Below are 17,748 nucleotides of genomic sequence, written 5' to 3'. Positions count from 1 at the left end.
AATCGAAGCTGCCCACCCATTGAGTCTCCAAAGTTCTTTCTGCCCCAACCTGACTGACTTGACTTGCAAAGAACGTATTGAATGTAACCCATAGAAGATTTGAAGCTGTTTACGTGAAGAACACAACAATCATCTAAACCATTCTAAGTAAACACTAACATCGAGTCACAAATCTGACTACTTCCTGGTGACGACACCAATGACAACACTATGATGTACCAGCCACTTTGCATCATTCTTCAGGAAAAAATATTTGTATTCAACCTGATTTTCATTTTATAAAAAACAGACACGGTGGAATGTTGGGTAACCTAAAGTTCGGTGGTTCAAATCCACCAGTTGCTCCTGTGGGGGGTGGGGGGGCGTGGTGGGCAGCAGCAGCACTGCCTGTTCCATAAAGTTTACAAAGGCTTGGGAGGAGTTTGGAGTTTTCTTTCAGAAGCTGACAAAAGAAATAGCTGTTTATACTTAACCCTATAAAGTCAGCCACACGAAGGACTGTACACCAGATGTTGTTGCTATGTCCCCAGATGTTTGTCAGGATCGTACTTAGATAAAGCTGGTCTTTTCAAGAATGCAAATCATGTATCTCCCTGTGTGTTGACATTGCTGCCCTAACTGGAGAGCAAACAGATAAAACCCCGACGTGTCCAACTTCCACATGCACACGAAGTGATTGTGGAGTCAAGTAGAATTAAATCCTTCAGTCCCTTGGTTGATAATTATGCTATTGTTCAAATTGTGAGGGTTTTTTTCTTTTCTTTAAATTAAGTTGTAAAATAAAATAAATTGAGTTGTACTCCATACTGAAGGCTGAAATCCTTGATCTTCATCAGCAAGTGTTTCAAACCTTCCCCACTTTCAGCAAGCCAGGCTGTGTCCTCTGTAAATCACAGATTGTCAAAAGCTTTCCTTCAATCTTAATGCCATGTTCTTATTCATATAGTTCAGTGTCTTGAATTATTCTCCCAGCAAATAGTTTGACTAAGTGTGGTGAACAAATACAACCAATGGTGGGGTTCAAATAATCTAACAACCGATTGGTGCCCTAATGACCATTTTAAGTATAAAAAAGATACACCCACCGAAAGGTAACTTATTATTTCATACAGTTAATACTTAAACAAGAACAATAAAAGAGGTATATAAAACTAGACTATAAGAAAGAGGTTTAAAATATTAATGAAAAATATTACATAATACCACCCGATTCTCAGAAGAAAGATAAATTTGTCTGCTTCTGTGAAGATTTACAATCTCGGAAACTCTATGGAGCAATTGTTCTTTGTCCTATACATTGGTTATGACATGGTATGAACTCGCTGGTGAATTTAGTTTGAATTATTGTTATCATTTTAGAGATATATGCAGAGAAGAACAAAAATGAAACATTCCAAAGACTACAAACATACCGATGAAGTTCTTGCAGTGTGACAATTCCTTCTTCCATGTTTCTGATGTCTACTCTTCTTTGCGCTAAAAAGTTATCTTTTTGAGTAATAAATTCCAGTTGTCTCTCATTTCTGTGTGGGAGGGTAGGAGACCACAGAGTTATCAGATCTCAAGTACTGACATCATTTTTAATTCCTCAGGATGCTGAGATATGTAATCACATATAAGAATTTTAAAAGTCGTTTGGAAAGCTCAGTTCAGTCACCTGCCCAAATAAATAAATATATAACAATGCTCCCCTAATGAGTGTTAAGTCTAAACTTATGCATAGAATTTTAATAAAATGTCTGAAGACTTCCAAACTATGGAAAGGATATTCAGTCCTAAACAGTCCCCACAAACAATAACAACAAAAAGAACAGTTTTAGTGTTCAATACCTCTGTGTGGGCAAGTTTTTCTAACACATTTATCCACCCCCTTAGGACCTTTAGGGGAAGTGATGAAATAAATTCAGTTGGCACAGTAGCCATCTCTCTTACGAGCAGTGTGACTTTGAATAAGAGACTACAGTTGTGGGTGTGCCTATAAAATGGGGCTTACAATAACTACATCTCATCTAGTTGTAAGTATTAAATCTGTGAAGTCATAGATAATTACTCATATGATTTAACATTTGGGTTAAAAGTGAGAAATCAAGAACTTCTAATAAAGGCAGCTGATTGAACTCAGGCTTAACCCTTCTCAGAAACTGAAAACTCATGATTAAGACAGTTGTGGGAAACACTATGGGGTCCATTGGGTAATGAAAGAGGATTTCTTTGAAGCATGTCTCCGTCTCTGGTTTAGGGGATTGTATCGATGACTAAACCTATCTCTCGGAAACCAGGTAAAGAGCCAGTTTCTTTTTTAATTTAATTTTTTAATTATTATATTTATTCTTTTATTTCTACATTAGAAATGAAAATAGATGGTGGGAAGCTGGAAAAGCATGTAGTTCATGAAGATTTGGGGGTAATGGAAGTATCCATGGTGGAAGGTTAAAAGTGGCTTAGCCTGCAAGGAGGACAAGAACCACACACACAAAGATCTTAAATGGTGGGTCATTGATGACATCCGTCTTGTGGGATTTACACACCAATGTGAAGTTTTAAAAGAAAGATGATGGACCAGAGTGTAGATGAGAAGACACCAGAAGATTCCTAAAATCTCTACAAACTCATAGCTTTACAAAATGAAGCCTATAAAACTAAGATAACATTCAAGCAATGTTGAAACTTGCTCCTAGAAAAACATCCTATTTTATGATGTTGGAATACATTCTTTCTCTGGTTGAATAATTTGAGGAGAGAGTTTTTTTTCCCTTCAGTATTAGTTTTCTTTAGTTTTGACTTGTCAAATTTCACTTAAGACCAATCTGGCTTATCACTCATCTTGCCTGAAGATAATCCACTAAAGGTGAACCCCCTTGAATTGCCACAAGATCTCACTCAGGATGAGGTTAGTCCGGAGCCAGTTTCTACGGAAAAATGAAAAGATCCGTTTCATACATATTTATCAACACCACATATGGAGAGAATATCTTGGTGCCAGGTACTCAGTCCCAGTTCAGGAATTGAGGAAGGGTACAATATGGTAGATGTGCAACTACAATTGTTAAGTGCTGTCCGGCCAGCGCCAACTCATAGTAAGCCTATATGTAACAGAACTCAACATTGCCTGCTCCCGCTCCATCCTTGCAATTGAGCCACTGCGTCAGCCACTGAATCAATCTTCTTAGCGGGTCTTCTTTTCTGTTGACCTTCTCCTTTATCAAGCAAGGACTGATCTCTCCTGCTCACATATCCAAAGTATAACAGACAAAGTCTCCCTAACCTCCAATCAAAGAAAGGAGCATTCTGGATATACTTCCGCACAAGACAGATTTATTCCTTCTTCGAAAAGTCCATGGAATTTTCCATGTTCTTCACCAACACCATAGTTCAAAAGCATTAACGTGGTTGTTAGGTGCATAGAGTCGGTTCTGATCTATAGGTCCCTTCCCTCTGCACAAAAGAACAAAACACTGCACAGTCCTGTGCAATCTTCACACTTGTCCCTGTGCTTGAGCCTATTGATAGAGCCATCCGGTCAATCTATCTCATTGAGGACCTTCCTCTTTGTCATCACCCTTCCACTTTACCAAACATGATGTCCTTTTCTAGGGACGGGTCTCTCCCAGCAACATGTCCACAGTACGTGAGATGAAGTCTTGCCATCTTTGCCTCTAAGGAGCACTCTGGTCTGACTTCTTCCAAGACAGTTGGCTCCTCCTTTCAGCAGTTTCAATATTCTCCAGCACCATATTTCAAGTGCATCTATTCTTCTATGGTCTTGCTTATTCATTGTCCGACTTTCACATGCATGTGATGCAATGAAGAATACCATGGCTTGGCCCAGGCGCACCTTAGTCCTCAAGGAAACATCCTTGCTCTTCAATAGTCTAAAGAGGTCTTGTGCAGCAGATTTACCTAATGCAATGTCTTGATTGCTTGTATTGCATGAGCAGAATGCAGATCCAAGCAAGATGAAATTCTTGACAACTTCAGTCTCTCTCCATTTATCATGATGTTACCTATTTGTCCAGTTATGAGGATTTTGGTCTTCTTTACATTGTGTTGTAATACATACTGAAGGCTACAATTCTTGATTTCCAATTCCTACTCACTTTCAGCAAGCAAGGTTGTGTCATCTGCATACTGAAGGTTGTTAAAAAGCCTTCCTCCAATACTGATATCACATTCTTCTTCATATAATCCAGCTTCACTGATTATTTGCTCTGCATACAGATTGAACAAGTATGGTGAGAGGATACAACCCTGATGCACACCTTTCCTGATTTTAAACCATTCAGTATGTCCTAGTTCTGTTCACACAACTCCCTCTTGATCCATGTACAAGTTCCACATGAACACAATGAAGGTTCTGGAATTCCCATTCTTCTCAAAGTTATCCACAGTATATTAAGGTCCATGCAATTAAATGCCTTTGCATAGTCAATGAAACACAAGTAAACATCGTTCTTGCATTCTCTCCTTTCAGCCAAGATCCATCTGACATCAGCAATGATATCCCTTGTTCTGTGACCTCTTTTGAATCTTGCCTGAACTTCTGGCAGTTCCCTGTCAAGGTACTGCTACAACCATTGTTGGATGATCTTAAGCAAAATTTTACTTGCATATGGTATTGATATTGTTCTGTAATTTGAGCATTCTGTTGGGTCACCTTTCTTTGGAATGGGCACAAATATGGATCTCTTCCAGTCAATTGGCCAAATAGCTGTCTTCCAAATTTCCAGGCATAGTCCAATGAGTGCTCCCAGTGCTTCTTCAGCTTGTTGAAATATTTCCATGGGTATCCCATCAATTCCTGGAGCCTTGTTTTTGGCTAATGATTCAGTGCCATTTGAACTTCTTCCTTCAGCACCATTGGTTCTTGCTCATATGCCACCTCCTGAAATGGTGGAATGTCCACTAGTCCTTTTCCATACAGTAACTCTTTTTGGTACCATGCTCTGCATTCTTTCCATCTTCTCTTGATGCTTCCTACAGCATTCGCTATTGTGCCTACAGAATCTTTCAAGATTGCAACTCAAGGCTTGAATTTTTTCTTGAGTTCTTTCAGTTTCAAATATGCCAAGTGTGTCCTTCCCTTTTGTTTTTCGAATTCTAGGTTCATGCGCATTTTTATTATAATATTTGGCTTTATCTTCCTGAGCTGCCCTTTGAAAATTTCTATTCAGCTCCTTGACATCATCCTTTTTTCTATTTGCTTTAACTACTAAATTAAAAGGACGTTTCAGAGTCTTTTCTAACATCCACTCGGATCCTTACTTTCTTGCCTGGCTTTTGAATGACCTTCTGCTTTCTTCATGGATGATGGTCTTGATTCCTCCCCTAGCTCATCAGGTCTTCTGCCATTAGTGTTCAATGCATCAAATCTATTCTTGTGGAAGAGGTTTGGAAATTCAAGTGGGATAGACTCACGGTAGTATTTTGGCTCTTGTGAATGTGCTTTACTTTTCTTCAGTTTGCTCCTGAATCCCTTAATGGTTTCCCAGTTGTCTTCCTTCACTGTCCAACTTTCCCAGGCATACAAGGTAGTTGAAGAGACCATAGCTTGGGACAGGCTAATCTTAGACCTCAGGGTGACATCTTTGTTCTGCAACATTTTAAACAGATCGTGTGTGGCAGGGTTGCTCACTGCAATATCATGTTTGATATTTTAACTGCTACTTCCATGGGCATTAATTATGGATCCAATTCAAGTGAAATATTTGGTAACGTCAATCTTTTCTGCTTATCCTAATGCTGTTTATTGGCTCATTTGTGAGGATTTTTGTTTTCTTTACATTGAGATGTCATCTGTTCTGTCTTTGATTAAAGTTCATGCTTTATATGTAAGGAAAATTTTAACTTCTCTACAAACCCACGTGAGCACCTCATTCAGCATAGAGAACGTTAAGGGACGACCTCTTGGAGATATCCGTGGAACATCTGTGTTAGTTCTCTATTGTTACATGACAAATTTGAGTGGCTTAAAACAACACTCATTGATTATTTCACAGTTTCCAGGAGTCCTAAGTCTAGGTACAGCATGGCTTAATTGGGGTCTCTCCTTAAGAGTTCACAAGGCCAAAATCAACGTGTAACCTGGCTGTGATTGCCATCTGGGCATCAGAGTCCCCTTCCCAGCTTGCTCAGCGTTGGCACAATTACTTTTCTTCTGACACTTTTCATGTTGCTCCTACCATTTCCAAGCCAGTAAAAGGAGTCAACGCTTTCTCAAACTTTCAGTCCTTCCCATTTCCCTTTCTCTTCTCCTCTGCTCCCAGCTGGAGAAAGCGACATGCTTTTAAATTCCCTTGTGATAAGATATGTTAGTACATTCACAGGTTACAGAATTCAGATGTCATGTCTTTTTAGTTATTTTTATTGATGGGGAGTGTGGTAATTATATAATCTGGTGTCAATTTGAGGATTCAGAGTGAAGGGGTGGAGTTTAGCCTGTCAACCAGTTCGCAGCTTGATGACCTCATTTCGAGGCACTAAGGAGATAAATAGCTTGTTGGAGGCGGGACACATGCTCACTCCCTGCCAGACATCCTGTGGAGAAGACACATGGAGAGAGGCTGATGGAGCCAGACCTCTGGAGCCGGAGAAGCCATGTGGAGACCCCTGCCAGCGCCGAGATGCTTACAACACCACTGGAAACACAAGACTTCCAACCCACTGGCCTGTGATCTTCCTGCATTCAGCATCATTACATGTGTGTCGTGAGTCTCAAGAGGACTTTATAGATTGGTATCGTACATATGGGCTAATATCAGACTTAGGGACTTGATCTGCACTGGGCTGGGATGTTTTTTCAATATTCAACTGCTCTTGTATATAAACCTCTCTCCTATTCACATATGAGTCTCCCTGGATTTGTTTCTCTAGTCTACCAGGACTAACACACCCAGGGAACAGGCTTTACCAAGACGTGGGAGAAGGGATTTGGAGTGGTGGTTGCTGCCTAGGGTCGACAAACCTGGCCAGCAAGTAGCTAAGGCCTATACAGAAGCCAAGGAAAAGAAGCAGAGGCCTACTTGGGGCCTTGCCCCTCATAGGGGAGTTTTCATTTTCTTTTTGAAACATAAAATTATTCAGAGTCCATAAAAAAAATAAAAAGGCCTTGCATTTTGCTAGTAGAGAGCCATGATGATTTGAGATTTCACGAAGACCCTTGGCCAGAGGCAAAGAGACCAGTCTGAGAAGACAGGTTTCCATTGGTAGGAAGCAGTGACCAGTATGGTGCAATACAAATCCCCAAACTCACTGCCATGGCGGCGATTTTCAGTGGTTGCTGCTTCAGAAGTAGATGGCAAGCCCTTTGTTCTCAGGCACTTCTGAGTGGACCCAAGCTTTCAACCTTTGGGCCAGTAGCCTGAAGGGAAACCCCTTTGCACCTTTGGAGGGACTTGGTCCGTCCTTCTAGTGCACACTATTGTCTACTTCTAAAGAAACAGCCACCGAAGGGAAGCTCTGTCCAGAACACACAGGGTCACCATGTGTCGGACTCAACTGGAGGCAAACATTTTTTTTCAAGTTTGATAGTGATGATAGGAAAAAGGTAAGTTAACAAGAATTGTGCTATGAGACTGTAATAAAAAGTCTTGCTAAGATATAATCTAAGACTACAAGCTTTAAAAAGTTTGTGGGAAATTCCGTGACCTCTAATTCAATTTTTTTCCCACAAACTTTTTTAAGCCTCTTTGTATAACATTTCTTATAAAAATCAGGAAAAAATAATCAGGACAAATTATTAGAATCTTACACTTGAGGTTTAAATTTGAAGACAAAATAATTCAAACCCAAGGGTTCTTATATATCTTAAGATATAGGGAAACATCAGTAGAGTGTAAAGGACAGACTCCTCTCATGGTAAAAAGCTTAAAGAGAGTGGAATCACAGAGACTCCAAGGAGGAATGTCTATTAAGTAAATTTTGAAGGTCACAATTCAACCCATAACAAATAGATCAAATGGATGAATGTTAATTATTTTTAATCTGTTGTTGTAAGAACTTCAAATACTTTACAACATAGTAGAATCCATCATATGAAATACATCTGGTGAATAATACTTTTCATTATTGTTCAAATCTGATTTTCCTTACTCTGGCCAAATTTTCCTTACTTCACTCAAATTCATCTGGAACTGGTAGAGATTATATGATAAAAGTAAAAAGTATAGTTAGTCTTTCAAGAGTCTGATTTAGAAGCAAAAATGATGCACTTGGAAGGCTATGGGTGACAGTGAACGTTCTAAATCCAGAGACGCCATGAGGAATAAGCCTCCATTGACTGAAAACCCTCAGACCATTGTCCATGGAGGTTAAAAGTCCTACCCACAGATAGAGTACATCAGAAAGTGAAGTAATGCAGATATAGTTAGCTTAAAATTTAACATCTTTTCCTTTGTTTTCCCTATAAACTCATTCTTAATCTGTTATATATTTTTTCTTATTTTTTTCTTTCTCTTGGATTAAAAAAAACAGTAACCAATGTCATTGAAAAGGTTATGTAGAAATTATTAAATAAAAGCCTAATTTACTGTGTAAACTTTCACTTAAGACACAATAAAATTTCATTTAAAATGATGCAGTTGGTTATGTTAGTCCGGGTAGACTATGGAAACAAATCCATAGACACTCACATGTGCATAAGAAAGAGCTTTATATACAAGAGCAGTTGAATATTGAGAAAGCATCCCAGCCCAGTCCAGATCAAATCCATAAGTTCAATATTAGCCTATATGTCCAATACCAAATCCATAAAGTCCTCTTCAGACTCAAGAAACACATGCAGTGATGCTGAATGCAGGAAGATCACAGCCAGTGGGTGGGAAGTCTTGTGTTTCCAGTGGCAGTGTAAGCATCTCAGTGCTGGCAGGAGTCTCCACGTGGCTTCTCCGGCTCCAGAGGTCTGGCTCATCAGTCTTGTGGATCTTTCGGGGTTGTAAGCAGCTCAGCGCTGGCAAGGGTCCCCACACGGCTTCTCCAGCTCATGGCACTAGTATAGTTCCATGTGTCTTGTCAACTGCAATGTCTCTCAGGGAATGAGCTGAGAGAGTGTCTTTTGCCTCCAAGGAGGAAATCCAGGAGTTCCCAGAATTCTCAGAAGGCCATGCCCACACAGAGGCCTCATTGGCCATGACCTGATTGACAGACTAGACTCCACCCCTTTACTTTTAATCCTTTCAAGTCCCAAATTGACACCAGATTATGTAACTACCACATTGGTAATTATAGATTTGATCTGATTCAGATTTAGTACTATTTACCTAAAGAGGCAAATGTGTTTGCATTTACTGACTGTTGGTAGAAGAATAACTTATTGTCGGAGAATCTGAATAATAAGGAAAGCACACACACCCATGTTGATTTACATACGTGTGTATGGATCATGGATGGAAACATACTCATCCTGGATCTTTCGTTTCCTGTAAAGAATTTCATCCTCCTCATTTAAGACCAGCTGATATTGTCTGGCAAGAGTAACTAGTTTGTCTTGTAGCTCTTTATTCTCTCCACGAGTTTTGTGCAGATTTTCAGCCACCTAAAAAGATCAACAAGAATACTGAGTAAGAGGACTTGATCCCCAAATCCTTTGAGCAAAGTCAGTGTCAGTTGGCAACTCTCTGTATCACGAGTATGTTGCTAAGAACACAGTTATGACAACAATGTGGAAAAGTAGTAACACCCACTGAATGATAATCCAAATTACAATAAGAAAGCAGATTAATAAGCCGTAATATATTCAACAAGATCTGTCTGAGCTTTCCCTAGAAAATAAAGTCAACTGGGGGGAAAATATAATATCAACAGAAACTCTTGCTCAAAGTTTCGTTAACTAGATGCTATGATTGCTTCATGCTAAGTATTTCAATTTAGGGACAAAAACCATATTAATCAGGGTTCTAAATGAGAGAAGACATTTGTGCTTGTATCCCTCCACTGCATTGATTCAGATTAGATAAGCAAATTGGCTTTAGCTGGAAACCTAAAATTAGGTGGGCTGGGTAATTCTACATAGTCTTCTAGATATAAGACCATGAAAATAGCTGGATGTTAAAAAAATCTTATTAAAAGTTGAAGAACTAACAAGATAATGAGGAACTACTAGGCCTCATTCTAAAGCAAGAACCCAAAGTGGAAAATCTAGCCCTCAAAATCTCTTTTGCCTTGAGGATCTATGTCAATGTGGCTGGGAATTGGTAACAATTAAGAGTACCAAAACAGATTTGAAAAGGTATTGAATAAAATTACCAATTAAAATATAAAGTAACTTAAAGAAATTGGAGCTTATTAAATTAGTTAGTAAATTAAATCCCTCAGAAGACACTATTAATAGAGCGAAAAGCCCAAGCACAGTGTGGGATAGACATGTACATAAATATTATGTCTTTAGAGTTTATGTACTGTTCTGTAGTTGAGTAGTATTTCACAATAAAAAGGTGGGTTATTTGTTTTGTTTTTAACTAGAATGGAATTTAATGTCACCACTGAAATCTCCCAGGGCCTCATGAGGATATGACTGGATGTGAACAAGAGTTGACAGAATCGGCTCTGTCAGACATAAGAAATGAGCTCATACCCTGCATCTTTGAAGTGGTCATCACTGAAAGGCACTCATGGAGCTTGGCTAAGGGTTGCTGGTTGATCAAGTCAGCCAAGCAGGTTTAGGGTGCCTGAGCTGGTGAGACAGTCAAGGGGCTGAGAACTTTGGAGCTGTCAACTGCAGGCTGCCAAACAGCCCCTATGAGAGGGAAAATGAAAAACAAACAGAAAATTGACCAGACAATGAAAGATAATTTAAAACCAACCAACCAATCTTGTTAAGTTTATGATCTTTGGTACACTGTGCCTTCTATTTCCTTGCAACGAAAGAATCAGAGTAGACTTAGCCCATAGAGAAAGCCATTCCTAATGCTGTAAGAGCAGATGACAATGACAATAACAACAAAATAGAAAGATGTAATTGATGCAAGTCATTATCTGGGAGATAACTCCCTTTCTTGGTCCTGTGGATCCTCAGGGTTGGCTGCAGGCCTCAGAGGAAGGGAGAGGCTATGCTTCATAAGAGAGAGAGGAGATGGGATGTTGGGTGATAATGTTTCTCTGAGCAAAAAGATGGATGAAGATGGAGTAAGGGAAGATGTTTAGCAAGGTGGTTGTGGCATGACAATGGGATTCCTCCACACGACCACCCAAATTTCCAGAAAAGTTTACAATAGATATGAAAATCATAATATGGTGAAATTTCTCTTAGAAACCAGCGAAAGTTATGGTACTACACCCTGGTTGAATTGGGGGGTGGGCTGGGGGAGAAACAGAAATTAAGCAAGACACTAAAAGGTACCTAATACTATAAGTCAAGCATCTTGATATTTAGTGTTTCTAGCTGAAGGAAGTTCATGAATAAAAGCAGAACCTTCTATTTACCTAAGGGCTGCTTTTGAAGGTTTGTTCCCTCAAGATACAAGAGGAGAAGACAATACGTCACTTGTCTGTCAGTTTGTCGTACTGTGGTGGTTTGTGTGTTGCTCTGATGCTATGTCACTGGTATTTCAAATGCCAGTAGGGTCGCCAAAAGTGAACAGGTTCTACCCAGAAGAGCTTCCAGACTAAAACGAGACTGCAAAGAAGGAACAGGCTGCCTGCTTCAGAGGAATTAGCCCCTTACACATGGCATCAAGACAGTGTCAGACACTACAGACCTAATGAATAGAAGCAGAACATTGCTAGAGATCATACCAGAAGAGGAACCCCTCAGGCTGAAAAACATTCAAAATGTGACGGAGGAAGTGCTACCTCCTCAACAGAACGTCGCCTGTAAGGACGTGAATGGAGACAAGTCGGTGGGAGTAAAGCCTTTGGGACCTTGCTTCACTTGCTGATGGGACACGACTCAAAAGGAGAAGAAACAGCTGCTCTAAATCGGCACTGGGAATGTACAAAGTAGGAATCTAGGAAAATGTAAGGTTGTTAAAAATGAAATGGGATGCATGAACGTCAATATCCTGGTTCAAGAGCAGCATGCGTCCTGGGCTCCCCTGAAGCAGCATGAGTCAAGAGGAGCCTTAAGCTTAGTAACTGACTCGTGGACTTGAAACTGAATTGAACTTACTCAATTCTACAACTGGAGGAGTCATTTTCCTCATGTAAATTTCTCTCTATATCATATATATTTGTATATGTGTGTGTGACTGGTTTTACTTCTCAAGAAAGCCCATCCTAACACAACAATGCTGATGTTTCTCCTTTTGTTGTTCTAATGGTAGTTTCCCTCCCCGGAGATTGTTCACCATTATAAGGAATGCTTCACTGAATATCTTGTGGTTAAATTTTGGGTTACATCTATGTTTATGGTAAGATTATTCTTGTAACTTAGTCAAAAAAATGTTTAGGAAATCATCCTGGGGGCTAAATGGGACTCACATACTTCACTAACATTATTAAGAACAGACCAGGTTTCTGTACTTCATAGAAACCATACAGCAGCAAAAAGGTCCTAATTTCTGTAAGTATTTGACATATAAAATGCCCATTAGTCATAGTTTTATACCCAATATAAAACTATCATATCCATGTGAAAAATTATTTTCAAAATTCATCTTGATGACATTTGTTCTTTCATATGCTTAAAGTCTTTTGAGAATAAATGGAAATTTAAGTCAATTACTGCAAATGGCCATTATCTTCGCTGCCATTGAGTTGATTCTGACCCATAGCGATCCTGTATGGGGTTTCTGAAGCTGTGAATACATATGGGAGCAGATAACCTCATTTTTCTCCCCTAGAGCAACCGGTGGATCTGAACCACCAACCTGTGGTTAGCAGTCCAATACTTACCCAACAGCATTGCCTACTTTTGAAAAATGCAACACTTCTCAGCTATATTTAAAATATTCATTTAAAAATACAATCTAGTTTTAGGCTAAAAGTCCTCATGTCTCTCTTCCTACCTGTTTGATCTTGTGCAGGAATTCCTCTTTTTCAACAGTAGATACACTATCCAGTTTTTCCTTATGACCATCAAAAAATCTTCTATAATAAGAGAAGCAAAACAGATTCATATTAAGACTTTTTTTCTACCCAAACAAAATTTTATTACAACACCAGAAGTTTGTAGTCTCTATCTTCTCAAGTAACCTATTTATTTATTTATATTTTCTGGTGGAAAAAAAAAAAAGTTTTCACTCTTTTGATTTGATGAGTAAGTACTTCATTTATTAATTTCAACTACTGAGTAAATATTTCCTGACAGATACTATCTATGCACTAGCAATACAGGGCAAACAAATTCCTTGCGCTCATGAAAATTATGTACTGGTGGGGAGTCAAAATATAAATAAGATGTTAGAAAATACATAATATCTTTCAGATAGTGTTAAATGCTACAGAGGACATAAAGCAGGACAAGGGATTAAGAGCTACTGGCAGCCAGGGTTCTATGTTAGACTGTGGTTTAGGGAAGACTCGCAAGCAGCCCTGAATGATGAGGAGTCAGCTAGGTGAAGATCTAGGTGAAGAACTTCTCAAGGAGAATGCACAACAGGTGGTGAGACCTTCAGATACGGAACGAGCTTTGATCATTTGAGAAAGGAGAGTTTGATGAAGCTGGATGGGGAAGCAGGGAAGAAGTCATGCAAGGTCCTGAGAGCAAAGTTCAGAATTCAGATCGTACTGTGATGGGCAGTAGTGCAAGATGCTGAAGCAGAGGAGTGGCAAGAGAAGTGCTTCGCACCTTACCTACTACTGTGTGGAAACAGAGAGTAGTGATGAAGGCAGAGCCTGTGTAAGGTGATGGAGGTGGTCCAGAAGATATAGCGGGGACCTTGAGCTAAGGTTCTAGTGGTGGACACTAGTGGTGGTTTGAAACAGTCACGTTCAGAATGTATTTTGAAAAGGAGATCAGCAAGATTTACCTTTGGATTAGGTTGGAGTTAGAGCTGGGTTAGGAAATGAGGAAGACAGAAATGGTAGATGATTCCTAGGCTTTTGGCTTGAGTAGTTAGAGGAAGTGACTGTTATATACAGGCTTGCTATATTGTTGTTGTTGTTGTTGTTAGGTGCCATCAAGTCAGTTCTGGCCTATAGTGGCCTTATGCACAACAGGGCAACACACTGCCTGGTTCTGTGCCATCCTCACAATAGTTCCTATGTTTGAGCCCCTTGAGGAGTCTCAGTGTTGATCCATCTCCTTTGACGGCCTTCCTGTCCTTCGCTGCCCCTCCACTTTACCAAACACGTTGTCTGTCTCCAGACACTAGTCTCTCCTGCCAGTACATCCAAAGTCTGTAAGACAGCGTCTCGCCAGCTATGCCTTCAAGGAGCACTCTGGCCTTACTTCTGAGAGGGCTTTGCTTGTTCTGATGGCAGTCCATGGGCTTTCAGTCTTCTCCAGCACCACAGTCCAAATGCACCGATTCTTCTTCGGTCTTCTTTAGTCACTGTACAACTTTCACATGCAGATGAGCCAATGGAAAACACCCGGCTGTGGCTTAGGCACATCTTAATCAACGTAACATCCTTGCTTTGCAATAGTCTAAAGAGGTCTTGTGTAGCAGATTTACCCAATGCAACCCATCTTTTGACATGCAAGGGATTAAAAAAAGGCTTACTATCAGTAGGAACTAAGTCAGTGGCACATACAACGATAATTACATAACGAGGGGAGCCACACTGGCTGAGGGAGGGATGACTGAGAAGAAAAAGGATGTGCTAAATTTGAGATATCTATTGCATATCTTCCAAATGGAGAGATCCAGTGGACTGTAGGAAATACTCCTATGAGCAGTTCTACCCTGTCCAATGGATAGGGTTGCTTTGAGTTGCCATCGAGTTGATGGCGAAGAGGTTGTTTGTTTGTTTTATACACACACACACACACACACACACACACACACACACGAGCTGGATTCATACATTTGGGAGGATGGGATGTACAAATAGTATTTAAGTCATTAGCCACACGTGTCAATAGAGAATACTGAAGTACTTTTATTACGGCAAAGCGATGTCCCGTCAGTTGGGACTCACAGGGACCCTATGTATACCAGAATGAACCTGTGCCCAGTGTGTTTCTTCTTAGAATTGTCGCTACATATGTTTGTGCACACTGTTGCAGTCACTGGATCAATCCATCTTGTCAAAGGTCTTCCTCTTTTTTTCTTCCCCTCTATTTTACCCAACATGATGTTCCTCTCCATGAACTTCTCCTTCTTGATAATATGTCCAAAGTTGAAGCCTTGCCATCCTTGCTTCCATGGCGAAATCTGGCTGTACTTCTTCCAAGACACCATTTGTCCGTTATTCTGGCAGTCTATGGCACATTCAACCATCTTCACCAACACCATAATTCAAAAGCATCAATTCTTCGACGGTCTTTTAAAATTGTCCAGTTTTTACGTGCTTATGGGGCAATTGACAACACCATGACACTTTAATTATCAAAGAGACATCTTTGCTTTTTAACTTGTAAGTGGTCTTTTGAAGCACATTTACCCAATGCAATGTATTGTTTGATTTCTTGACTGCTTCTTCCATTGACATGGACTGTTAATCCAAGTAAAACATAAAACTTTAGCCTTATCTCTGCTTGTCATGAGGTTACTTTCTCGGTTGTGGAAATTGTTGCTTTCTTGATGTTGAGACACATTCTGTGCCGACGGTTGTCGTCATTGACCTTCATCACTAAAGGCGTCTAGCCCTCTTTGCTTTCAGCAAGCAAGGCGGTGCCATCTGCATATCACAGGTTGTTAAAACGTCTTCCACCAATCCTGATGCTGTATTCTTCATCTAGTCCAGCTTCTCAGATTATTTGGTTATTTGCACAAATAAAGATTGAATAAGTATAATGAGAGGATACAACCTTGACATATACCTTCTACAATTTTAAACCATGTGGTACATCCACCCCTCTCTCATTAGCAAGGCTAAGCTCCAAGACCAGACCATTTGTGCCAATCCCACATAAGCATAACTGGGAGTTCTGGGATTCCCATTCTTCACAACGTTATATCCCAAAATTGCTATCACGCCCACAGTGGAATGCCCATGTTAGTCAGCAGAACACAGATACATATTCTTTCTCATAGTCTCTGCTTTCAGCCAAGATCATGCATCTGACATCAGCAATGATGCCCCTTGTTCCATGTCCTCCTCTGAATCTGGCTTGAATTCCTGGCAGTTCCTTGTCAATGTACAGCTACATCTGTTTTTGAATGCTCAATTTTGCTTGCATGTGATATGAATATATTGTTCAATCATTTCCTCTTTCTGTTGGATCACCTTTCCTTGGTGAAGGGTCGAGAAGACCAACATTTAATACTCACAAAGAAAAACTGAGACAGATAGAGATTCCTGAGAAAGAACAAGCAGTTTCATAGGTGAAGTAATAAGAGCAGAATGCAGTGTTTGAGAAGCCAGGTGGAAAAAAGTATTTCCAAAAGGCAGGGGTGGTTAACTCTCTCAAGCTAGATTATGAGTTCCAGAATTTTAAGGCATAGAGTATACCACCAAAGTTTGGAAGGAGGGAGGTCATGGGGAACTTTGATAACGACTACAACGCAGGGCTGATGGATCGGAGCCACGTTCATCCCTGTCCCATCGCTGTATTTCCCCATTCGCAGACAAATGGCGGGGGACCAGAAGTTGACATGAGGATGCTATATTTCAAATGGCCCCTTCTCTTTTCCCCAAATGGCTATGTAATCCCTGATTTTTTCCCCCTTTGATCATCCAAAAGGAACAAAAATCAAACTCGTTGCCAGCAAATTGGCTCTGCCTCATAGTGACCCTATAGGCTAGCGTAGAACGTCTCTCAAAGGATCTCAAGGCTGCAATCTTTAGGAAAGCAGGCTGCTCCGTCTTTCTCCTGATGAGCAGCTGCTGAGTTCAAACCACTGGCCTTTCCGTTTTTTCCAAGGAGCTAAGAAAGACAGATACATTTTAAAAGGAAAGGTGATGAGATACTGATTTAGTAAATTAAGAGCATATATTCACCTGCTACTAAAGAAAGATTTTTTAAAAGAACACGCTCATAATAACATCTGCTATTCATCACTGAAAATTAAGCATCATGCTTACATTTTATCCTCTAGGGTCTTAGAGATATTTTGTAATTCTCTGACTTTTTCTTCCCAGTCCTTTATTGATCCTTGTAGCTGTGCTATCTCTATATTGTGATCACTGGAAACCTATTGAAAAATTTAAAAAATAAATGAGCATCTGACATCCAATAAGCACCAAGTGATTTTTGACAGCCATTCAATTCCATTGAACATTTATGTAGCATTCAAATTTTACACTGGGATATTTCTTTGTGGGAAAAGTTTGTGACTGTTTATTTTTAAAACAAGCATAAATAGATTCAGAAATAATTTTGAAATCATGTTATATTAGAGAGGAACCATTAGGGCATTGTGAATCTGCAAAGTAGAACAGAGCCTCCAAACACAAAAACTCATGTCATGATCGATTGGCTTTACAAGTTGATGAGTCTAAAGCAATCTAGAGGTTCAATGCAATACCCACCATCATGCCAACAGCTTTCTTTTTCTAAGTAGAAAAATTAATCCTCAAATTTGTATGAAACTGTAAAGGGCCCTAGGTAACCAAAGCAAACTTGAAAAAGGACAGAGTAGGGAGACTCACGCTTCCCTATCTCCAGACATAATAGGAAACTACAGTCACCAAAACAGCTGTGGACTCCTATAACAATGGACACATGTGGACTCCTGTAACAGTGGACACATGTGGACTCCTGTAACA

General features: G+C 39.8%; 1 protein-coding gene across 1 annotated transcript in view; it reads right to left on the bottom strand.

Moving 5' to 3' along the window:
* Window positions 1-17,748, bottom strand: part of CCDC175 (coiled-coil domain containing 175) — a 97,670-nt gene that overhangs the window by 51,505 nt on the left and 28,417 nt on the right. The window contains exons 7-10 of the mRNA XM_045287629.1: window positions 17,065-17,174; window positions 12,939-13,020; window positions 9,393-9,529; window positions 1,413-1,523 (exon numbers count right to left, since the gene is read on the bottom strand). Coding sequence (XP_045143564.1) covers window positions 1,413-1,523; window positions 9,393-9,529; window positions 12,939-13,020; window positions 17,065-17,174 — 440 coding nt within the window. The remainder of the gene's footprint in view (window positions 1-1,412; window positions 1,524-9,392; window positions 9,530-12,938; window positions 13,021-17,064; window positions 17,175-17,748) is intronic.

Source organism: Echinops telfairi, unplaced genomic scaffold (genome assembly GCF_000313985.2).
Source record: "Echinops telfairi isolate 266 unplaced genomic scaffold, ASM31398v2 ScPeMD7_18;HRSCAF=68, whole genome shotgun sequence".
NCBI classification, from domain to species: domain Eukaryota; kingdom Metazoa; phylum Chordata; class Mammalia; order Afrosoricida; family Tenrecidae; genus Echinops; species Echinops telfairi.
This window is presented reverse-complemented; position numbering and strand designations above follow the sequence as displayed.